Source organism: Phasianus colchicus, chromosome 24 (genome assembly GCF_987193195.1).
Source record: "Phasianus colchicus chromosome 24, bPhaCol1.hap1.1, whole genome shotgun sequence".
Taxonomy (NCBI): Eukaryota; Metazoa; Chordata; class Aves; order Galliformes; family Phasianidae; genus Phasianus; species Phasianus colchicus.
The window spans coordinates 5,311,485-5,335,696 of NC_143459.1; the positions used below are offsets into that span (position 1 = coordinate 5,311,485).

Below are 24,212 nucleotides of genomic sequence, written 5' to 3' on the forward strand. Positions count from 1 at the left end.
CTGGGGCGAAGGACCTGGGAGGAGCCCAAGGTGAAGCTTTACAGCATGTTAAGAAATTTTAAGCTGGGACAACCATGTTCTGCCCCATCCTGAACCGGACCTGATTGAGGGATGACGAATCAAAAAACAAACAAACAAACACCCCTCTTTTTATTGTAATCTTTTTAATTTTCTCAGTCAGCTTAGCTCCACAAAGCAGTGCTGTGAAGCTGGCAGCAGGCAGACCACTGCAATCCACACTTAGACTGACTTCAGTGGAGGGGAATAACCTTGCATTTCGTACAGGATGAGAAAATCCCCGCAGACAGTTGCTTGTGGAATAGCTGACATCCTACAAATTACTAGCTTACCTCACAGCAGCTATTCAGACTTTGACACCATGCCTCTTGCCCATGCTTTTCCTAGAAATTCAAACCGTAAAGCAGCTTGTAACACTCTACATGTGAGTCTTAATAGGCTGAAAAGAATAATCTCTTGGAGCCACGGGGATGATAAGATTTAACCTACTTACAGTCATTTGAGAATAGTGAGGCCATGATGTCATACTATGACTGAGCTAAATTAACAGATGCTGTCTGACTGCAAGGTAAGCCAATTCAAAATCACTGGGCAAAAATAAGCTCTCACTTTTCAGCAGCAGCAAACTGCTCCCCCAGCTTAATCCACCTCCGGAAAATCACACCCTGCCATGCACACAACATAATGCTCCTGTGGCAAAATCACAACTTTCTGCACAAAGACAACCAATTTCTCAACAGGTTTCCCAGGAGAACAGCCAGCAGCCTTATCTCCTCACCTGACTGAGCAGACAAGCATTCACACTGTAAGGAAGGGAGGTTTTAAGCTGTGTATGAGCACACCATGATGATGGGTTTTAGTGTACCGTGCTTGCTTTTATTTTAATATCACAATTTAAAAGCTGGTTATTTACAGGAATGTGTATTTTTAAGCATTTTAAATTAATACTAGTAATACAGATTGAAGCAAATGCCAGCATCAGCTCTGCAAGGTGAAGCACAGTTTCACAGCAGTGCAACTGTTGGAAGCAGAGAACTTCCATCTCCAACTACCAATTACAGCAAGGAATGCTCTTCTCTTTCAGAATGCACAGGAAAGAGATTTAAAACACATTGTTTTTTGACTTAAAGCAAACGAAAATGAACCATCATCAGTTCTCACACTTTTCCAGTATCAAAGATGATCATTACAGAATTTTACCCCAGGAATTAATATTTTGATCAATAAAATACTTCAAATTGTTCAGGTCTTCAAATTTCCTCATTAATATAATCCTTTATAACCACTAGCATCTTGAACTATGTTCCACACAAATCCATACAGCAGGTGCCATTTGGGGGATGACAAAAGAAGAAACAGATTTAACTAATCTACGCATGGTTAGATATTAATCTCCAAGAACAGAACAAATCAGAAGGGCAGTGAAATCTAAACAGTTTCAAATACTCAGTGAACTTCTTTATTTCATTTACCCAACAGTATCATGGAAGAGAAGAAAAATGCTGGAAAGAAGGACCCAGAAATAAGATGAGGTATAGCAGAAGTATACAGAATGAGACTAGAAAAATGAGTGCCTGAGCTAGAACACCAAAACTACTGCTAGCACAAGTGGGATGAGTCGCCTTGGAAAGTTTTGAGCACCTTTAATGTGTGTAAAGTTGGGTATGTCAGCACTGAAGAGACAAGAATTGCAACATGGATCATCTCCTTGGTGTAACATTGCAAGCCAGTGGCAAACAGAGAGGTGAGAGCTCAGCAATCCTTGTCCTGGCATCGTGCAATCCAATAGTTCCTGACTTTCTCCATTTTGCAATTACTGAACTCTTACCTATACCATCATACAAGATGTCAGCCTCAAATGACAAATCCACTGGACTGTGCGTACTCTAATATTTTTTTGTTAGGTAAGACTTCTAAGTATAAATGTTTATAAAAATAAACCAAAGAAGCACTGTGCTCAAACTGCCAACCTTAAAAGAGGGAAGTAGCAGGAACAGCACTACTTCAACTATGCAGCTCTAACTGTGACAATTCACAAAGTACTCAATGAGACATGACGTATTTTCTAGTGAGATCTAGTAGAGATGAAGTGCCTATATTGCCACAGATTTAGTAATGCAAGTTTTACAGCAGTTTGCTTTGTCTCTAGCTGAAAAGCATAAAAACTCAGCGACATGGAAACATGATATCAAAAAGTTGGGGGTTTGGGTTTCATGGTAGAATTAGAGGGAGAAATTCTTCTACTAAACTACGTTCTTCAAGTTAAATTTCGGTCAACAAACCAAATAAAATGCTGAACTTGTGTCCAGCTTATGCGGTCAGTTGTCAGACCAAAATGAGAAATGCAATGGGAAACTTACCTCAGAATTACCAGGTTCATCTTTAATTTTGTCTAATAGTCCCTGCTGTGGGGCCATAGCTTTATCATATTCGTCATCCAAAGGCTCCTCCTTAATTCTAATATTTGGTGCAAAGGAATTCCCCAGCTCTTGTCCAATAGATTCCTTACTAGAAAATAGGTAGCTAGACTCCTGAAACAATAATATGAAAAAGAATTCACCCTCCTGCATCTGCCAAGAGGAGTTGGGCTGATGCCAAGGGGAGTTTCTGTTGCAGACCAAGAGAAATAGGTCCTGCCACTGGAAGGTGGGAGAAACGAAGGGCAGCAGCCGCTGCCTCTACCTCCCTGCAGCACCCTCTGTCATCCCACCCCCAATCCTCTTCACTCCTCTGGACAAAGCAGAAGCCACCCAGCTCTCTAAGATGGTTGTCAGTAAGGGCACTTGGTTGGTTGGGCAGTGTCTCCTGTTGATAAGAGCTGTTCCCTGTTTCGTTTGGAAAAAAGGCAACAGGTCAGATGGATGCGTCCAGGTCTGGAATCAACTCACCCGTCAAAGTCAGACCATGCTGGACATGAAAGTGGCTATCAAAAGAATCCTCAATTCAAAGAGTGGGTCAGCAAAATTTTTACAAAATTATATGCAGATTGTTTAAGTAGCAAAGATGTCTATGAGTCAGAAGATCAGTTTTCTTGATACTCAAATTTACACTCAAATATATAACATAAGTATTTTGAATTATTCCAGTATATTGCTGCACTTGCAAAAGTGTTTGAAAGATCTATAGCTTACCCTGAAGTTAGTTTCTGGAGTTTGTGGCGCTAACTGCGTCCGTAATGTTTCTTCTACTTGATTATGAACTGAGGAAAACATATACATTAAATAGAAATGAATACAGATTCCAATGCATTTCCTTAAAAGCTATCTAGTCTCATCCTGATCCCCAACCCCACAGTCTGGCAGCACTTCAGAAGCACTAAAATACTCCCTTGCTCTTCCCTGTAAATAAGATGGTAATCCTTAAAGAGAATTGATATTTTTATTAGTCTTCTGAGCCACTATTTTCTTATACCAGCAAAACAGTCAGATAACTCTGAGGCAGAATTGTTCATTCTGAACTTTCTATACCCCATTGACTTCCTAATTCTGCCATGTTTCTACTTTTAAATCAGAAAGTAATTTTCAGAGAAACAACTTTCACCTTTCTCATTGTTTGTCTTTTGCCTCTTCCCCTTTTCTCAGGAAACAGTAGGTTTTTAGCAATATATCTTTTTAAAAATACTGGATTTGCCTGGTTATTTGATGCTGCCCATGAGCATCCACTAAAGCTGGTCAATTACTGGCTACCCTACCTAAGGCTGCATAGCTTTCAGCTACAACTTTGTTACCATAGATATTTACCATTTTCTGAAATAAGTCTTTTGCAAAGAAATATTATTTACTAGATTTCTAGCTGAAGGCAAGAGCAAAAAGATACTGAAAGATATTTAAAAAAAAAAAAAAAAATAGTGTTGTTTCTCTATCATTTGTAGAACCTGAAAGCACTTATTTTAAGATGCTGTTACTGTATGTAAAGTTTAAACATCAGAAATGTAAGCTGTGAGCCTCAACAAGCAGTCAGAGGCTCTCACTTGTTGGCCAGCCCTCACTCTGTACAATCTTCAGAATGAAATTAAGTTGCACATTCCACCCTGGTTATTCTTAACACTCTCATTCACTGTTTTACTGTAATTTTCACTGCGTGGGAAATCAAAACCAGGTGTGTGGGCAGCAAGACTGCTGGTGACTTTCAGGCTCCCTCACATGAGAAATGCATTACAGGCATCTTTGGTTCTCTCCATGTTGCTGGACAAAGTCCAAGATGCGAGTATCAGAAGAAAAAGGAGAGTAGTCTCCCAGGAAAAGCAGATCTCAAGTTACTCCCTGGCTGACTTCCTGCAGGCACTAATATTTCTAGCAAGCCTTCCTGTGATGTTACTATGAAAAACATGCTGCTTTAAGATGGGCAATAATGAAGAATTGGCACTTTGCTCAAAAAAATCTTTCCTAGCGAAAGCCAAAATGTCATCATCTATTCCTTAAAAGAGCTTTGGGGGCTAGATGACAAAACCAAAAGGAAGCTTAAGGTGTCACCCAGTTTGGTTTACTAAACCACACCAACAAAGGATATGAAGAGGTTTCAAAACAGGCTGTGGTTGATGAGACATCCCCTAATGCTGCCAGGCCCTTTTGCACATCTTACTCCTAACACAGTTTGTTGTATTTCAGCGTTCTGGATAAAATGTTTCCCTATATATATATATATATATATAGCAATGCATGTTATTTTCGCCGAGATGACGTTTTTAACTATTCCTATTGCTAATTTCCATCTAGCTCTTCCTTCCTCCTTGCTGGATAGCCAGGTCTACGATGTCAACAGTTACCTGCTTTGTCAAGAAAACTGCTTTTCAATCTAGAATCCGTATCTTTAGGGATTTTTTCCAACCGTTTTTCATGTTCTTGAAGATTTACTTCTCTATTCTTGTCTTTTGTTGAAAAAGTCTCTTTGCCATTATCTCTTGTTATGCTAAAATCTTTTTGAATTGATTTAAATACAGGACCCTGCTCAAAAGGTGAAGTGAGATCCTTCTGGATTGCATTTTCGATCTGAATATCTTTTTCACTGTCCAGCTCATGTTCTGTAATCCTCTTGCCCTCTTCCAGATGGTCTTCAGAAGGGAGAGTGTCTTTTGGAGTGAAATTTTGATCATCTTCGTTGTCACTCCCAACAACAGGTATGCTTGCCAAATCCCCAGAGTTCAGAAAATAATCGTCATCGTCGTCGTCATCATCCAGCAGTGAGTTTTCAGATCCTGCTTGATTCTGTATTTCATAAGATACGCTGTCGAGGGTAGCTGGCAAGTTGTGGACAGTGTCCTCAGACATTTCTGCATCCAGGATTTCACTACCTAGGGAAAAGAAAATTACGAACAGTCAGAACAGCTCCCAGCTTTGTGTGTAACAAAAGCGAGTAAAAGAGTCCGTTGCTTGAATTCTTTAAGCCTTCTTGGACCAACGTTACTGATCAAACACTGCTGATAAAGAAACAGTTCTGTCCCACTCACCACACAGTGAAACAGAAGCTGATCTGAGAAAAAAAAAAACAACCAAAGAAAAGACATTAACTTTAATTCCTATCATTCATATTATTTGTGCAGAAAGTAGTGTGGGGAGGGAACAGGCAGCAGGGGTTAGGAGAAGGGCAAGATAGCTTTTTTGTCAGCAGTGGTACTTCTAAGAATTGTTTTGTTGAGCTATGTCTTACATAAATAAATAAAAATACTTACATTTTTCTGTAATATCAAATACTGCATCAGATTTATCTTCAAACTGTAAAAAGGAAAGCACTACATCATTATCTTGGTCAACCTGGAAGTATTTTTCTAAAACGCAACTTTCCAATCAAAAGCCAAACCAACATGAGGAATCACAGCTCCTCCTCCTTCCTTTCTGACCCCAAGCAGAGTTCTACATAAAACTCTTACATTGCTGAGAAGTCACAATTACCACAAGTTCAGAAGCACATAGAAAAGAATTGCACAACAAATTCAGAATCCGCGCTGCTAGCTTGAGAAGGTGGAGAAGGGAATGTCAACATTCCTAATAACGAGATAATGAGAGCCAGAAGGAGCACAATGGACAAAGAACCAGCGGATGACTCTGAGCGCTGCACAAAACCTGTTTTCATTGAGCATTTTCTGACACATTGAAGTTAGCAGTGTGTCTGAAGTGCAGCATGTGCACTATGGATAAACAAAGTTTGCTTTCCAATGACCAACTCTGGGCAGCACTCCTCACCTCTGCCTAAAAGATAACAGATTTGTTTAACTCATCTCTCCTTCCTCAGCATCTCCATTTCTATGCTGTCCTTTCTGATAGGCCGTCCACCAATGGGATTTGATAGCAAAGGGATTACCTCCAACTTCAAACTCTAGTCATTTAGCTGAAATGAAGCACTGACCATCCTTTCCTTGAAGCAAATTCCTATCAACGCAACTTCTTAACTCTTTTGAGATCCTTTGTACACGTGGGAAAATATCCCAGGTTCTGGACATGTCTAATTCACTTTTCCATTCAAAGAAATGACAAGGCACAGCTCAGCACAACGGGGACATCTGCAAGTGCACATCAGGAACTACCATGAGCATCAAATTCAAAAACAGTTACAAATTATTTGAAAGCAATCCAAGACACTTTTCAACCTATGAAAAGAAATCACCTTTCTTTAAAACGGTTTGTGACGCAGAGGATGATTTGTGTTTATGGTCAAAAGTTTACCAGAGATGTATTTGTAAAACAGAATTCCCACTCCTGGTAATGGCAGCAGCCTGAGCTGAGGCAGCACACAGCCTTGGATGGTGGACAGCATCAGATCTCTCACATGGTGTACATCCAAAGACCAGAGCAAGTGGTGGTATGCTTGTGTGTATGGGCACTTATGTATCTACATATGCATAAAGATACATAAACACACACACACACACACACACACACAGACATACACATTCCCTAACAAAACGATGCTCCAAAATGGGCTCATACACTTTTTTCCTGAATTAGCACAGGCTGTTCTCCCAGCTGCCATTCACTGTAATGCTTTTTATTTCTTCTGCTAACAGTTTTTAAGATTTGGTGATAAAAGGGGGCAGAAGAACTGCAAAAGGAAACATGGAGCTGATTATCAGAAGGTGTTTCCTGTGGTCATTTTGGACAGTCCCACAAAGAGGCACCTCGAAATCCCAGTGTGAGTTCCAGATAAGTGCAGGACAGAAAGGATCCATAATGGAAATACAAAACCACTGGCTCCAAACTCCCAGCAGAGCCCTCAAAACTCACTTCCAGTTTCAAAGCAAAACTCAGCACAATCACACCTTGAAACACCTTCATTTAATCACTTCAGTGAGTACTCTGCCAGGGAGGAACTTAATGACACTTAGTGCTTTTAAGGTAGTGAGCATTCCCTAAGAGCTGATACAGAATTGTTGGAGCATGATGGAAGTAAAATTAAATGTTTTAAAATATATCCTCCTTAGTGACTCTGCCTCATTAGCCAGCACTGTGCAGAAAGCAGTGCTCTGCCTGGTGAGGGGGCAATAAATAATACAAGAAATAATGACAATTATTTCAAAACAATTAGGCATTCCTGGAAGCAATGTGTTTTAACTATTCTTTACAGCCAGATAAAGCTTTTATAAATGTATTAAAAAATAATAATAAAAAAAAACACCACCAAACAACCCACTAGTTATGTCACTGCATCTCTGTAATGGTACACTGGTGGCAGGATTGGCCCCTCCATTGCTTTGAGCAGGTGGCAGGACACTGCTTACTATTCCATACAATGTGCTCATTTGAAATAACTAAGAACCTGTGCCATACTTTACCAGCATCCCAGGTTGGCAGAGTATCCACAGATCAAAGAATCAGTGCATTTTTAGTGTGTGATAAGAAGAGAGAAGCAGCCTGTGGCTACACCCTGGCTTTGTATGCAAAATTATGTCTTTAACCCCAAGCCCCAGAGCAACTTAACACAAACAGCAAGCCTTCTGAAGTCTGATCCTAGGTTGTACTGCATCGCCAAGCAGTGAACTGTGGTAAGGAAGCAGATGTTAAGAAAACTGCAACTAAAAATAGGCAGAGATCCCTCAATTTGTCTGCAGAGCTTCCCTGCACCTACACACCACAGCACACCCCCTCGCTTCAGCACTCTGCTAAGGAAGATGGAGTTCTTTTTTCCAAGCAACTCCAATCCTCGCCGCCATTCAGGAACCAGGTGTGGGCAGCCCAGGAAGCATCCCCTGACCTTTCCTACGTAACAGCAGCAGGGATGCCGAGCTGCCAACCGTGCAAACCTCACAGCAGGAGCCTTAAATCAGCAGCAGAGCTGCTGGAGCACAACCTCAGCCAGCCCCAGCCATCCGTACCTTCAAGCACCTGGGGAAGGAAGAGCAGAGGGTAACAAAGAGCCGGCCTGCTGTAGGTACCTGCAACAGTAACAGACTGGTGGTGGCAGGAAGAGAAAACAGTGGGGTCAGAGAGCCACACATAGAGCTGGGAGCTGCAGGGCCCCCTACTCACCCCAGAGGCAGCAGCCCAAGGGGGGAGCGCACAGCCTGGGCAGCACTGCCTGGGCTCCAAATGCACCCTGGGGAGATGGAGCCCCCAGGGGGGAGAGCAAGAGGTTTCTCAGCACTATGAAAGGTTGTTTTTAATAACTTCTATGGTTTTAGACTAAAAGTAATGAGATGGATGCTAGGATGCATCAACAAAAATCCAAACACCTATACGTGTGAAAGGACAAAGGCAGGCAGTGCTCTGTTTCTCACGGATCCCATTCAAGAAGTACAGTTTGTCTTTGTATCCTTCCTAAGTGGAAGTTTCCTACAATCTGAGCTAGGCACCTGCTGCTGGCATTTCATTTCTCCCTTTTTAGAACAGAACGATCCACTGGGACACGCAGGCTCGGATCATCCCCTTCTGCCCCCAGATTTCTCTGAGATGCCTGAGATTTCTGAATATTCATGGGCTGGCTCCAAACAAAGCCTCTGCTGACCGATGGCTCCCACAACCCTGAGCACCAATGTGCTGCAAGCTGGTGTCAAACATGAGGACCTTACGGTGTGTTCTCCCTGAAGGATCACAGTTGTGAATCTGTGCAGAGCATTGGGAGATGCTCACTGTGCAGCTCCTCCTGCACACGCACTGGGAACGGTGCACTGTCCCAGAGCCACACCATGCACGGGTTCTGCAAATGAAGAAATGCACACACACCACACAGAAAGCAAACCGAGACATCCACAACAAAGGCTTGTCTTTTAACAACAAAGAAACTCTTCCACTGAACCCTCACTGAACTTTCCCACTCTGGTTAAGTCACTACAACCAATGAGATTTTGGCTAAGCTACATTTCCATCGGAAATTGGGAGAACTCCCATTTCTCACAGCATATGGCAGGGAAAGAAAACTGAAGCTCATGAAGTTACACAGATGCAAAAAGCTCTAAAACCTCCAGTCCTGTCCACACAATGACATCACCCGTTTCTGCTGTTATGCACAGCAAGCAATTCTCCCAAACCAAACATTGCACTCCAGCATCCCACAACGAAGACAGCACTGCACAGATTACGAGCGCATACTTCAATATTTTGGCCACATCTTTCAAAAGCACAGCTCACTTGGACGACGACATTCTGCACAGCATGCAATTCCTGCAACTCCATTTAACCTAGAAGGGATCTCATTAACTGAGTGCTATCACCACAACTTTAAGGGAAGGTCAATCCTTAGGCTACCATTGAGAAACATGATGACAACCCGGGCTGTGAGGATCCATACAACAACCCAGGAGCAATCCCTCTGCTCAGCATCTCCCTCAATGGATAACTAACCACGTTAGGTGTCTGTAAAGAAAGAGAAACTGAAGTCATCTGCTTTTCATTATGATCTACGCTCAAATCAGAAGCCAACAAGATGGCATTGCATGCAAATGAGGAGAATGTTCACATGTAGCACCTTCTGCTTGTTGATAAACACAGCAGGGATTATCAGCCCTCCTTCACAGGATGGTTGATATGTTAATAAGCCCACACTGGTGAATCATCTCAACTACCATCAGTCTTTCCCTTCTCCTAATCGTTCAGTGCCAACAACAACTGGGGGTGAAAGCTGGAGAGCTTGCACGTGCGTGCAATATTCTCTACTTCATTATCTCAGTCCTTAATGAGAGATAAGCAATCATGCAATCTGCTTTACTCCTCAAAGTTTCTTCCTAACTCAGGCATCATTTCTGCTTCTCTTCATGTTCCTCTGCTCTATGATGCTCTCCTCTCCTGCTCTTACAAAAAAAAAAAAAATCACTGTTTCTTTTTCCCCATCACATTTGCCACTGTTGCCCTGGTTGACTTCTACTATTCTCTTTTCCTAAACTAAATTTTATTTTGTAAAAGTCCTCTTGAGCACATAACACCATTTAGAATAAAACCAAAATAATTGCACTGACTTTTGAAATGGATTTAAGGCATATCAAGACATAAAAAAAAAAAAACACAGCGGGGAGAAGTTAGCCAAAAAAAAGTCATAAGGAAGAACTCCAAAATTACTCCTACAGGAACAGCTATGCCCAGATGAACTAATTCTGCATCAAGTTCTTCTCACCTAAATGCAGTCAAATGAACAGTAGTTTATTAGGTGAGTGATTTGGCTTTTCTCTCTTTTCAATGGAAATGAAGATGTTCCTCCAGAACCCCACCACATCCACCTGTCCTCATTTATCATGTACACTACAACACAGCCTATAAAGACACAGTCCTCACAGTAGACTGCTATACCTTAGCACTGTTAGTTCAGAGCATCCAGAACGCTTGCATCTTGCTCCTGCTCTCTGGTACAACCTTCTGGGCAGTGCTGGAGCTTTCTGACCAGCACAAGCCCAAGACCCAAGAACCAGACTGAAAGCAACTGCTAGATTAATTGAGATTCTAAACACATCTTTCAATGGAAGCATTACTAAGTTAATGACAATTTGTATGTCTACCCTTTCAGAACTTCGAACAACTCTCACAATTCAATACACACATCTGAGGTAGATAAACATTACCATTGTGGTTCTCTATAGAAAGGACAGAATACAGCATGCCACTGTTGGATCAGAAACAGTTTTCTACTAGAGAGTGAAAGGCAAAGCTGATAGATGCCAAGAGCACAAACAGTTCTGCTAACACGTCCTTGATGAGGCACACCCTGCTGGAGAAGCCTTATCTTGAGAAGTTTAGATGATCACAAGTCAGGTAGAGGAGCACTGCCTTTATGCAGTAGCACACCATTGTAAAACAGATGATGGAAATGAACAGAGGCAGTCACTGACAGAAAACCTTGAAGAAAATTCACTACATAAAACTTGCTACAAGACTTATTTATGGAAAAGCCAACATGAATGGGAATACCTGGAAGGAATGGTGGGATACAATGGTCAGTAAACAAGAGGATAGTTGAGGTTACTGCTTCAAGAATGTTGGGAGAAATTTTGGAATTAACTTCCAGTATCCCAACTACGCAAGCAGCTCTGAAGCAAGGGTAAACAGCTTACTTTCTTTTTTGCTTATTATATGCTATGTAAAAAGTCTTACTCTAAAAGACTAAGCTTGATTATTAACAAGGTTAATTCAAGGATTATGACAGCCAAGCATCCTTTGAGAGGTGCTCAAGCCTTTGCAAAGAAATCTATTTTCATCACCTCTATACCACTTAAGAGTACCTAGAAAGAAAACTTTCCAAAGGAGAAGATCTTCAATTTTTAAATAAACCCATGAAAAATTTAAAATCTTGTGCAAACAGCTGTTTACTGATGTAGACACCCAGATGTTCACCTATTCACACCAAACTCATTTCCAAGAGCCCAAGTGTCAAATTTCAGCACTGTGCTGTACGCCACAAACCATCCTGTCCAGCTCAATTGATTGAGTACTGTAAATAAATGATCATTCTTTTCATAATGTAAAACACAGCAACATTACCTACAAATTCAAGTTGAAGTGCACAAATATTTTAACTAAATACATAAAAAAATACAAGTGCCTGTTACGTTAATCCTGATATTATTTACTAAGTATGAAGAGTTGGATGTGTTGATATATTTTCATTAGAAAATACATCAGTTTTGATTTTGGGTAGAGTAAGTATTTAGCCATAAGAACTTTTACAATTCTGCCAGAAAACACCACATAAAAGCTTTTCATAAAGCAGAGGGACACGTGGAGCAATAACTGATGGAAACTTCCAGACTTACTACCAAGTAGGCAGTTACCCAACCAACACAAGAACAGTTTTTCCTGAGACCAATGAAAATAATACTAAATTTATGATAATTTTTTGTTTTATCTTAGCTGGCAGTTGACACTCTTCAGAAGAAAAAAGGAAGAGCTTTTTTTTTTTTCCCCCCATTGGGCAACACCAGGTAACTTGCCAGATTAAATGGAGCATACCAAAGTAATGGCAATGGCAAGCCCAGTAGATGCTAAGACAGAGACCACAACCTCTGAGCAACCAGTTCCAAGGTTTGAGTGCCATCGTGGTCTGAAAGTTCTTCTTCATATCTGTTAACTTTTCAGTTATTGGGAATGAAGTTTTATCTAAGAGTTCTTAAGTTACTGCCCTACATCCATCCACTTCTCTTTGAACGTCTTGCAGACAAAATCTTGATCCTCCAGATGTGTCAGAACTGTGAGCAATCCCACAAAATTCTTTGACTCTGCTTGCGAGCAAGAACATGGTGAAAGCCATGGCTTTGAGACACATCAGTGATAAAGTTCATTCCCATAGCTGCACAGTAGCCAAACATCTGTGCAACTGCTCCAGTTACACCCTGGACGGTCAACTGCTTGGTTTGGCAACAATTAGTTTCAATGCAAGTTTTGCGTTCTCCACACTGAATTCAGAAAACAAAGCTCCTCTTACGTATAGGAATGGAAAACTAGTTCAAGTTCTTCCCTTTTCCAAGGTTAGAGAATGGGAAAAGTTCTTCATCTTTGGAAATGAGGAACTGGACAGCTCAGAGACATTCAGCGGCCTACAGACTGCTCCATACTGATTCAAATGCAAATCAGCAGCAACAGCCTCATTTCTATCATAAAGCTTTCAATGAGAAATGACATGCAAACCACAAAGAGGTGTTGCGAGACTACCTTGAGCACTGCTTCAAAGTTATCCGTCCTCAGTTTCTGCACAGGCTGCAAGACATGGGCAAGAACCTTCCGCTGTTCTTCAAGCAGATCCACGTGTACTTACAGACTGTGAGAACGGAGGGCCAGGCCTTGGGGCCAGCAGTGCTGACGGCTTTGGGAACCACCTGCACGGAGCTGCCATCTTGACGCCTCACTTACACTTACTGAAATAAACCGAAGGAGAGCAACAAAAACATTGCGTTCGGAACAAGAAGAGGTCAGACAGGCGGGCGGCACCAACAGCCCCTCGTCAGTTCTAACTTTACGATTTCAGCGACCAAAACGCCGCCGAGATGCTCTCAGCAAGGACAGAACGCAGCACCCAGAGCCGAGGGCAGCCCCCGGCCCGCCGGACCCACCCGCGATGCAGCCGGCCGGATCCCGGTGGTCGCATCCCGCCGCCCCGCCCCCTGACCCCTCCCCTCTGACCTCCCCTCACGCCCCCCACTCACCCTGGCGCAGTGCCCGGGCCCCTCCTCCTTGGCCTCCGCCATGTTGCGCCCCCCCCCCCTTCCTCCTCCTCCTCCTCCTCCTCCTCTCAGCCGTCCCAGCCCGGGGCGCGGGGCCGGGGGTCACTCCCTTCCAGCCTCCCTCTCTCTTCTCGAGGGGAGATCGAGGGAGGATCCGGGGGTGCCGGGGCCGGCCCCGCGCCGTCCCGCGGCAGGAGGGGTGGCGGGGGGCCCGGCGGCTCCTCGGGGCGGCGGGGGGGGGTCGTGCCCGCCAGGCCGCGAGTCCTCTTAAAGCTGCAACGACAAGCCCAGCGCGGGGTCGTACCGCGCATGCGCCGCGCGCCTGCGCAGCACCGCCCGGCTCCGCCTCCCGGCTCCCCTCCGCGCAGGCGCGTTGCGGCCTCCTCAGGGCCTGGCTCTGTGGCTCCCCCAGGGAGGCTGGGGATGGAGGGTAGTGCGGGGCTGAGGGCTGGGGTCCTGTTTGGCCGCATCCAGGGAGGTGTAGGGATGGAGTTGCGAAGTTTGACTTGGGTTGCGTCAAGTGATGAACTGGCTTTGACTGTCCCCATGGCGGCCACGAAGCCCATGATGGCGTAGCGTGCTGCCAGGCCATCTGCATCATGGCGACGGATGCTGCGGGCTGACCTCACACCTCACACATCTCACCTCACACATCTCACCTCACACCTCACACATCTCACCTCACACATCTCACCTCACACCTCACACCTCACCTCAAGCTTTGCCTCATGCTTTGTCTCCCACCATGTCAGGGAGGGAAGATTGAGGTTGGATGACAGGGGGAAGTTGTTTGCTTTGAAAGTGCTGGAACAGCTGCCCAGAGAGGCTGTGGATGCCCCATCCATCCCTGGAGGTGTTCAAGGCCAGGTTGGATGGGACCCTGGGCAGCCTGGTCTAGCATTAAATGTGGAGGTTGGTGGTCCTGCATGTGGCGGGGGGTTGGAGCTTCATCATCCTTGTGGTCCCTTCCAACCCTGGCCGTTTTGTGACTCTGTGATTCATGCCAGACCTCACCTGGTGCCATGCCTCATCCCCAGCTTTGTGTCTTGGCTCCCCTCACAGCCCTGACTGTGCCCCCAGCGCCATGGGGTTGCCATGGGGATGGAGCCAGGGGTGTAAAACAAGTCATGGTTGTCATGACTTCATTCAGGCGTGCTCCAGAAGTTGACATGTTGGACTCATGGCCTTCCTGTTGGGTATGTATCTGTTGTTTTGACTCGCACGCTACAAAACATATTTTAACCATGTTATCATATCCCAAAGCCATAGCAGTGAGGGGGTGTGACATACCTTTGAACCTAAGTCTATTAGCTTTTAATTTTGTACCACTGTGGAGCTTGGAAGCGCTTCCTTCCTGTGTTGAATCCACTGTGGAGTGGTTTTGAAGACCTCATGGAGCATTTCCAGGACATCCAGTTTTTTCACCTTATTGGAACAGCCTAAAAACCTGTTGTTTTTTGTTTGTTTGTTTGTTGTGCCAATGCTCTATTACTCGTGAATGAACCATTATGACTTTTTTTAGTTAATCCCATATTTGTTGGTACAACTGTAAAACAGCCATGCTTTTCATGTCAGAATAAATGTTTTATGTCTGACCACATTTTTCCTCATCTGGTATCAATCGAACATTGATGTAAGGGCTGTTTCTACAAACTCTAAAGATTTCATCCCATGAAGATTTGCGTACCTGTTTACCTTGAAATACCCAAGAGGTCACATTTCACTTGCTAAAATTGGTATAACTCTTCAAGGTTAAAGCCTAAATATTTTAAGATCTGTAATGTTCCTGCAATTTTCATGCTTTCCAATACTTAAGATGCTCAAAAAAAATAAGATGCTATGAGTAAGATACAAACTATTGCCTTTTTTATGGTGATCAATGTCAAACCTTACTCATACCTACAAGTGGCTGGTAAGAACAGTGTGTTCCTTTCTCCTTACAATTTAAATAATCTGAAAGCATATTAAAACTTGGTCCTACAGAGCAATCTCCACTGCCTAGGTTTCTCAGCTTTGCACAGTTACGGGGTGGTATTGAGCAGCAGCTGCATTTCAGCATTAATTGAAATGAATCTTTAGCAAATGCTGATCTTCATCTGGCCTGAAATGCTTGATGCATAATATTGGGATTCCTCTCAGAAATGCTGTCAGATGTCTCCTTAGAAGCGGCTGCATTCCAACGACAGCATCATAGTTAATGAATGTAATATTTTAATAATGTTTAACAATAATAATTAGTAATACAATAATAATAGTGCTTTTCACATCCTCAAATATGAAGTAATTCCAGCTAATGTGTATTTTTGTTAAATTTCTTAAAGAATTTGGGATTCTTTATGACAAAGGATATTATAGGTAGACTGTAAGCTTACAGTGAAATTAAGTAACTGTTCCAAAATTACTTTCATCCTTAGATACCTGCAGGTGAAAAGTATTTTATTCCATTTAATGGGCACAAAATGCAGTTGCAATAAAATATTTTAATATGAATTAATATTTATGTTGGTTTTGATTTGTGAATAGCTAGAAAATCTGAATACAGGGCTGCCACATATCGAGTTTCCAGCAGACCAGGTCCACTGAAGCCCTGAGCTGACAGCAGGACACGTGGATGTGGTGTGTAAGTGGCCTCTGAACATGCACAGATGTGTTGTACGTGTGCTGAAAATGCATGTATTTGTGAAAAGTATTTTCTAGAACAACAGAAAACACAAAGAAAAAGGCAAGAACTCTTTTACAATGTGCAGATTTGTAAATGATTTAAATCATAGCAACAGTGTTGAGAAATCCAAGTATTCAAAAGTCAGAAAAAAAACCTTAGAAAATGATATTAGTTTATGAATTAAAAATTTAACAGTAACAAATGTGTTTATTTGTTCTTGTTGACCTCTGGTTTCTGAGTCATGGTGCACTTCCTTTTCATTTGCAGACTTAAGCTTAGAAAGTGCACGTCTTGGGGGAGTGGGTTGGTTGGTTGACTTAATTAAACTTTTATTTTCATGTAATCACAGTTCCAAAAGCTCAGGCATTCAGACTAACCTCAAATACCAGTAACATCAGACTTCACAAAGCTGTTGTGATTACCTCTTTGGGCTACACTGCACATTTCTATTGTATTTTATAAAATGAAAATTTTGTATAACTTGCTCAGAGCACGATAACAGAAGGAGACATCTTTATTTCATTGAATGTCTCTCATAAATCAATTATGGAACTGATGGAAACATTTGAGCTTTCCCAACTGAAAATGCTTTCAGACCACTAAACAAAAACTGTTGTTAAAAATAGATCCTGTCATTAAAACAGAGCATAATAAAACCAGTTGCTATTGAAATCTATGCTTGATGGAAGGTTTGCTTAAGCTGATACTGTGGACACATGAGAGGGTGGCAATAATCACGGACCATTGAAAGCTATATGATCGCTGGTATGTATGCTGCTTAGATGCATCTCTGCCCTTTCTGTGAATAGGGCATTTGAAGTAGTCAAGCATGTTTTCCAGCTTGTTCAGACCTGACATTATTTTGACTCTAAATGAACTGTGTATGTATTAACGTGGCTAAAAAAGACTCTGTAAAATATGTAGATAATGTGGTGATGACTGGTGTAGAGCAGACCTAGATAAATGCCTTGATAAAGCAAGGAAAAGATAAGATTTTTCCACAGAGTATTATGTTTGAATTGCTCTTTAATTTACCCCTGCAGTGCCCATATTATAATCTGCTGTACAATTCTGCATGAGACTATTTGTCTTTAAAACAGTGACATTTAAAAAAGAAACCATGAAGCTCCTTTCACATGCAGGCTGCAGTTCAATGAACTGGATGAGTGATCTTTGCACATACCCTCAGGCACGTACAGCTGAATAGAGATCTCCCAGAAAACCAGCCAGCCCTACATATTGAGATCCAGACACTCCTTCCTCCATTCGAGCACAGGTTCTATTCAGGGAATTGTAGGTGCTGGGAGTACTGCCGCATGGTTTGGCTGAGCACAAATTAACTGAATAATCTGAATTCCTTTTCAGTGAGCTCAGTGAGCATCCTAATAGGACAGGCTTTGTAAGGGACTGCTGCATCTATCGTACCCACATTTGGGCCAATGGATAGACTCAAAAGAGCAACGTAGAACGTGCAGTAAGAGTATGGGAGTCTGATATTGGCAGAGTTGTGTCATCCTGACTTCCAAAGTAGCAGCCGTTTGCTTGAGCACAGCACTGAGGATTTGGGACTGGGACAGCAGTGTCCCCTGAACTTGGAGAGCTGAGGAAACATGAGACTTGAAGGGAAAGATGCCTTGGAGTTGTACCGTGGTACCTTAGGTCCTTCTTTGTCCATGATGTTGTGGGGGGACTGAAACTGGATGTGATGAGAGGCCAACTCAACTTCATGTGCAAAGAGATGCGCTAGACAGCGCTAATGGGAGCAACAACTTTCCTAAATTCCTAATTTTCAACCAGAGAAGACTGTATCTCAGAAGAGACCATACTTACTGGGGAGCAAGAGTAAGAGGTTGCTGTGAGCACGAGAACCAGGACCTGGCAGCTGTGTGCTGCAATCTGCCCATTGCTCCCCTAACCTGGAGGTACCTGCTGGCAGAACAGCAGTGACAGCTCCAGAGATGAGCTGCCAGCAATCTTCTCTGTCCAAGAGATGAGCACAACTGCCAAAAGCTCCGCTCCAGACACCAGCAGCTTCCAAGGCAGGGCTGTAATGACCTAAGCAAAACCAGAGGATGTTTCAGAAGGAATGAAATGGTTAGCAGAGGCTCCTCTCAGTGCCTGAGCAGAGGGGGGGGGACAGGGCTCTAGGTTTGTCCTGCAGCACCAGGGCACATGGTGATGTCAGGGGCTTGCACGGGTCCCCAAGGCATGAGGACAAAGGCCACCAGGACGCTTGGAACCGACCAAGATCAAGGAAAGAGAGAAGCCAAGCTTTAAAAAGCAACACGTTCAGCTTGCTTAGTCACAGATACACAAACGCAGGAGGGGTGGCAGAGGCCTATTTTCATCCTGAAACTCCCCCTCACGTCCCAGACTTGCTTTGCTTGGCTGTGTTTGCTGTGGAGATAACATCCCCTTCCCCCACCACCCACAGACTACTGGAGGAACAGCCGTTGCAAAAGGAAAAAAAAAAAAAAGCAGTTGCCTTACTCTGCCTGCAGGAGAAATGTCAGGAAGTGTCTGATGGTGGGTGGGATGAAAGGAGGAAGCTGAACTCTAAAGAGAATATTCTCGCTCTGCTCGTGCAAACAAATGCCCCTCTGTATTTTGCTTGATAAGAACATGCAGTGGCAGAGTCTTCCTGTGTGCAGGAGGAGAATGGAGTATTCTCTTACACATTTCTGAGGGATTGGATTTGTCCAAAGCGCTCAGTGAACTGGAGGCTGAAAAAGAGTAAACAGCTCGGCGGAAATACAGGCACCATCAATAATTAATAGTGACTTTTTTTTTTTTTTTTTGGAATGGGAATGATGCAGTATTCATTATGAAGTTGACTTCTATTTGAATGGATTTGTGGGTGTGTATGAAATTTGGCCCAGAATTTAAGTTCGGTGCGATCATGCTTTTATTTTAATTACAATAATTATCAATCCATTCTCCATCTTCTTCTTAAGTCTATATAATACAGACCTTTGTTTTCACAGACCAAATATGTCAGTTCTCAAGTCTGCTAAGTGAATCTGGTTGTAAGTCATTGTCACAGTGCAACCCAACGTGAAATGCACAGTGTGCAAAAGTGCACCAAGAGCACAGATAGTGCTAAACACATGGATTTCTAAAGTCAGTCAGCAACGATGAAGAAGCTTAATTGCATATGTCATGAAATACTTAAATAGATAGTGACCAGCATGTGCAAATCTGGTATCTAGACTTTTACAGCTATTTATGTATTATAAACAGCTGATGCTGCGCTGTGCCAGTGACTCAATCTTTTTTACTCTGTAGAGTATGCCAGCCAAAAGTCACTATTTCTTGCAGTGCATCTTGAAGCTTATTTTTTTGTACTGGGTGATTTGTTGTGAAAAAGTCCATGGCAGAAGTACAAAACTTAGAGGGGACTGGGGTCCTTACATCCTCCTAGGCATTGGTGCACTTAGTCCATAGCAGATCACAGGAAGTTATTAGAGAGCAAGCAAAAAAATCCTGTTTGTTGCAGTAAGTATTCTTACATGGTCATTAACTGCTTTCCAACTACATTCAGACCTTGCTTATGCTCCCACAATAGCCTTATTGGTAAGGTTTTACAATGACAATCCAGTTCATAGAAGCTGGAGTTTACACCACATTCCTAACACAGTCTTGCGTCAAGGCACAAGAGAGGAAATACCATTTTTTTTCTTTGCGTGTCTTTAGTTTTGTTTTTTCATCTGCTCTTCACTCCCTTCTAACAGCCGAAACTCCCACCCCATATCAACTTTCTTCCTGTAGCATAGCCCTGTGCTGCTTTGATCAGAGAGATCAGGGAGAGTTAGTGTCGGCAGCTGACCTGTCATCTCTGAGCATGCAGAGCAATAAAGGGTGAGATTAGAAAGAACTCAATGAGACGTTGTTTCAGGCTGCTGGCAGGCTCTGGTAGGCACTGTGCTATGGTCAGATTGAGAGGGTATTATTTGTCTTAATAAGATGCCAAAGCTAATATTTTTTTCAGTAGTGAAGTGTTGGACTTTTGCAAAATCTCGGTGTGCTCAAGGTCAGAAATTTTGCCTGGGGTAGGCATCAGGTTGTTGGATAATCAGTTCTCTGTAAAGTCTACTCTACTGTTCTGGGGTTATAACAATATTAATTTTATCTTTGTCTTCTGAGAGTTCCTGAAAATTGACATGAATAATCGATGGAGTGCCCACTTTCTGTTTGTTTCCAATCTTCTCTCTTTTGGTCTTTATGATTTTCAGAAGGCAATGGCAGTCGGATGGAATACCATGTGGATTTCCCATTTTTCTGCCTCGCTGGTACTGTGGCAAGCATTAGGCACAACTGCAACTTAGAACTGCTGGAATTTTAGCAGAGCTATTGTGTGTATTTTTTGTTGAGCCCGTGTCTTTTCCATGGGAATGAAGAATGGGATTATCTTTAACGGCTACCTTCCATTCTAGTCACATATTTATTGCCTTAAATTATCGTAACAGAAGAAGTGAAAGCTGTTAGCTGTATGGAGACAGGATAAATTTCAGTTATGCATATCTTTTGTCTCTCCACAGCTCAAACAAATGTATAGATTGATTGCTTTGTCATATAGCTCTGCTGATTGCTTCCTGCAAGCCAGTAAGCATCCTTAACTCCAATTGACTTCATTGGAAATTGAGGGCTCTTGGAGCCTCTTGAAAGACTTATGTGGCACATTCCTCTGTGCCTTCAGCAGACGTAACACAGTATGTACGAGCATCACTCCATCCACTGGCAGAACACAGCTACTGCTGAGTAAGGAGAAAACAGGCAGCCAAGGGGTGGGAGAGCCTGGTCGTGTGAGTGCTTGAGACACTCTTCCCATCTTGCTGTGAATTTGGGCAAACCATAGAACTTCCCCTGTTTTGGAGCTCTCTATTTTTAAGTGATGGTATTCAGTTAAAAATGTTAAAAGTAATGAGGGGATCACAGGCTGTATCACTGGGAACTGCATGGTATGAATGATAAGTAGGTGTATGCTTCTTCAGTTATAACAGCAGTGTAGAACGTTTCCTTCCTGGGCTTAATGATTCCATGGATTCTTTTTCAGGCCAAGTGCTTTTCTCACCCATCCAGTCTCACCAAGTGGACTCTCCCTCACAAACACTGGGATGCACAGTGGTGATGAAGAGTGATCTGATGAGCAGTGCGAAGCAATGGTAAACAGACTAGAGATACTCCTATGACCTCCCACAGCAGCTGTGTTGTCCATCGTGGGAGGAAAGGTGGAGAGAAGAGTAAGGTAAGAGGTGAGAAGGAAGGGAAAGGAAGGGAAGTTTCCTATTACATTTTCTCATGGCGCTCTGACTGTTTCACAGAAGACCAAATTTACGTGTCCGATACTAGTTCAGATTTTGATAGAGGTCTCAGAACTTTTGCTACTTAAGGTATTTCTGGAATTTAAATTAATTCAGCAAATTTAAAAGGGAAAATCCTGATCTTTTCAGGTGGAGTGAACAGTCTCCAACAGAATTGTGAACTTATGTTTATTTTTGTTTCAGACAGAAGATTTCCCTGCAGATACTGTATTACTTTTTCTGTAGACTCTTGAACCTGATTCAGCTTTCATTCATTTGATGATAAATCAAGATTATATGCAAAGAAATCACGGTGTTACTGTGCAAAGACAATCAACTCCTCCTTCCCTGCAGTCATTCTCTGCATTTGCTTTACTATCACTGTAATCTCTCCTGTAGACCTACGTTACTTACAGTCATCTGGCTTTAAAAATGGCCTACAGGCATATTTGTCATAGCGTACAGGAAAAACCTCTTGGAAAGGAGATATAATCAGTACTGAAGCAGGGAGAGAAAACAGTAGAGGAGGGAGGGAGAGGAGAACTCTCATCATCAGGTGCCACAGGAAGGCTGCTGAGAGTTGTGCTGTGCAGCTGAGGAGCTGTTGCAGCTATTTGCCACTGCTTTCATCGTTTCTCAGCTTTATGTACCAGATGTTGCTGTAGGCATTTTACTTCCTCTTTTATTCTTTAAAGGTGACGCTGCTATTCATGAAACTGTTGAATGCTGGAATAATGAAATTCTGCAGAAATCCCTGCTGTTCCAGACAGGTTGATCAGAAAGCACCACAGAGCCTGCATCAGGGTAAGGCCACCAGCCTGCACTTTTGGAATGCTTCACTGCTGCAAGCACTCTGTCTACTCCTGCCTTTTGCTTCCTGATTATTTTTTTTAATTGCTGAGCATCTTTAGTTCTGTGACACTCCTTGAATTTGTGCAGACAGCCTTTCTTATCTGAAGATTACCCCTGTTGGCTACTAGGCATTAATGACTTCAGACCTCGGTGTCTGCCTGCCTTCTGCAAATGTCTTCCAAAGCCTGCTGCAGGTGTTTTTCTGTCTTCAGCTGTGGACTGCTTTGGTTGTCCTGGGTTTCCAGTCTCAGACGCAATGTTTATTTAGGGTGGGGGTGGTATCAAGCTTTCCTCCTCAGTGTTTGTTTTTGTATTAGAACAGCAAGCTTCCCAGTGAATATTTACAAAATCAGGGGATTGCTAGCAGAGGTCATTTTTATTTCAAGTCCTCATCCGTATGTCTTTGATTTCAAGCCCAGGATAAATACTCCTATTGCAGTTACAGCGTTACAAAAACATATACTCGTATCTTGGACTTTACTGGACACACGGAAGTTCAAAGCTATTTTGTATATTTCAAATAAGTTGTACAGATTTGTTCGGGTCTGGGACCACAGTTATACTCTTTTTTCTTTCAAAAGATGGTAGATTAATAGCTCCCTAAAATATAGTTCACTTGTACTCAGGATGCAACACAGCTGAAAACAACTCTTTTACACTCAATAATTTTTGAAGCTTTCAGAAATAATCAAGTACTGTAAGGAGGCCACGCCAGTTGTTTGTAAGAGCCAGTCCAAATTTCTTCCTCCAGCGCTTTAACCTCTGAGACACCTCGTGGTGGAAGCGCTCACTGCTCGCTGCAGGGCTGGCATCTCGGGAAGAATCCATTTTAGAACAGAACCTGGGGCCTTCGCTCTGCTGCAGATGGAAGTGGCTGAAGTCGTACAGCCTGGGGGGATGCTAACGTGGGGAAAAGGTGGGTCTCTGGCGAACTTTTTGTTTCAAACTTTTAAAGCCAAAAGGAAATCCATTTTGTTAGGCAGTCAAGTCTGCCTTTGTGCGGTACCTCACAAATATTTATGAGGTTGATGATATTTTATCACTGCAATTTAACAAGTCACAGTTTCTGCCTAAATAAAGAGAACACATGGCTTTCCTTTGGCCTGCACTTACAGTTTGTTTCACTTGACCTGAAACCGAACATGTAATGTCAACATGAGCCTTGATGGGTTAAAGCCCTCATTAAAAATACCACTTTGTTCTAATGTTAGCATGCTAAATGCAAAGCCTGCGCACCACCACTGCAGCCAGCCCCACTGAACGGATGGGAGCCACTTTGGGCTGCTCTCTGTCTCAGAACATGGGACATTCCAACCGGAACGCTGACTTTTACAGCTTCTTTGTTTATCTACCTGAAGTTATGCTTTGGAGAACTGACATCTGCTTTCTTATCAGCAGAAGGGACAGTGGAGAGCTGTGCCCCTCGTTTACAAGCTGATTTTTCTCAGTTGGAAGGAAATCTTTGCTCCCCTTCCCTTCCTCACAGCAGCTCGGGTGGAAGCGCTGCCAGCCCAGACCTCCCACGTTGGCGTTGTGTTACACCGCCGTGCTGGAACGAACACAGGAAAGCTTTTTCTCAAATCCGCTTTCAGAGCATAAGAGACACCGCGCCGGGGAGGCCCAACGGAACCGCCCTGTTGGTGCGGCCGAACCCAACCGAACCGAAGCGAAGCGCCGCGCTCCCTGCTTGCAGGGCGCCAGCAGCTGCTCTGCGGGGAGGGCGGGTTCGCGCCCGACTGACTTCCCCGGCAGCCAATCGAAAGCTGAACTTCCGTCGTAACTGACCTCCCGCCGGTCAAACTGTCCAATC

At 43.1% G+C, this 24,212-nt stretch overlaps 1 protein-coding gene and 1 long non-coding RNA gene across 8 annotated transcripts in view; one reads left to right on the forward strand and one right to left on the reverse strand.

Annotated features, from left to right (window-relative positions):
• LOC116229995 (zinc finger MYM-type protein 4) overlaps positions 1-14,669 on the reverse strand; it is a 34,631-nt gene extending 19,962 nt beyond the window's left edge. For 2 of the 7 annotated variants that reach the window (XM_031594838.2, XM_031594841.2), the window contains exons 1-5: positions 13,571-13,725; positions 5,687-5,729; positions 4,784-5,308; positions 3,150-3,217; positions 2,379-2,549 (exon numbers count right to left, since the gene is read on the reverse strand). In XM_031594838.2, coding sequence (XP_031450698.1) covers positions 2,379-2,549; positions 3,150-3,217; positions 4,784-5,308; positions 5,687-5,729; positions 13,571-13,612 — 849 coding nt within the window. In that variant the 5' untranslated portion in view covers positions 13,613-13,725. Of the gene's footprint in view, positions 1-2,378; positions 2,550-3,149; positions 3,218-4,783; positions 5,309-5,686; positions 5,730-13,079; positions 13,283-13,570; positions 13,824-14,602 lie in introns of those variants that run through there. The other 5 variants (XM_090123939.1, XM_031594839.2, XM_031594837.2 and 2 more) reach the window with 5 other exon arrangements.
• A 37-nt stretch (positions 14,670-14,706) lies between these two features.
• Positions 14,707-23,615, forward strand: LOC149915138 (uncharacterized). Its single transcript, XR_016459724.1, has 3 exons — positions 14,707-14,784; positions 16,112-16,208; positions 21,304-23,615. It is a non-coding gene; the product is annotated as an uncharacterized LOC149915138 (long non-coding RNA).
• The last annotated feature ends 597 nt before the right edge of the window (positions 23,616-24,212 follow it).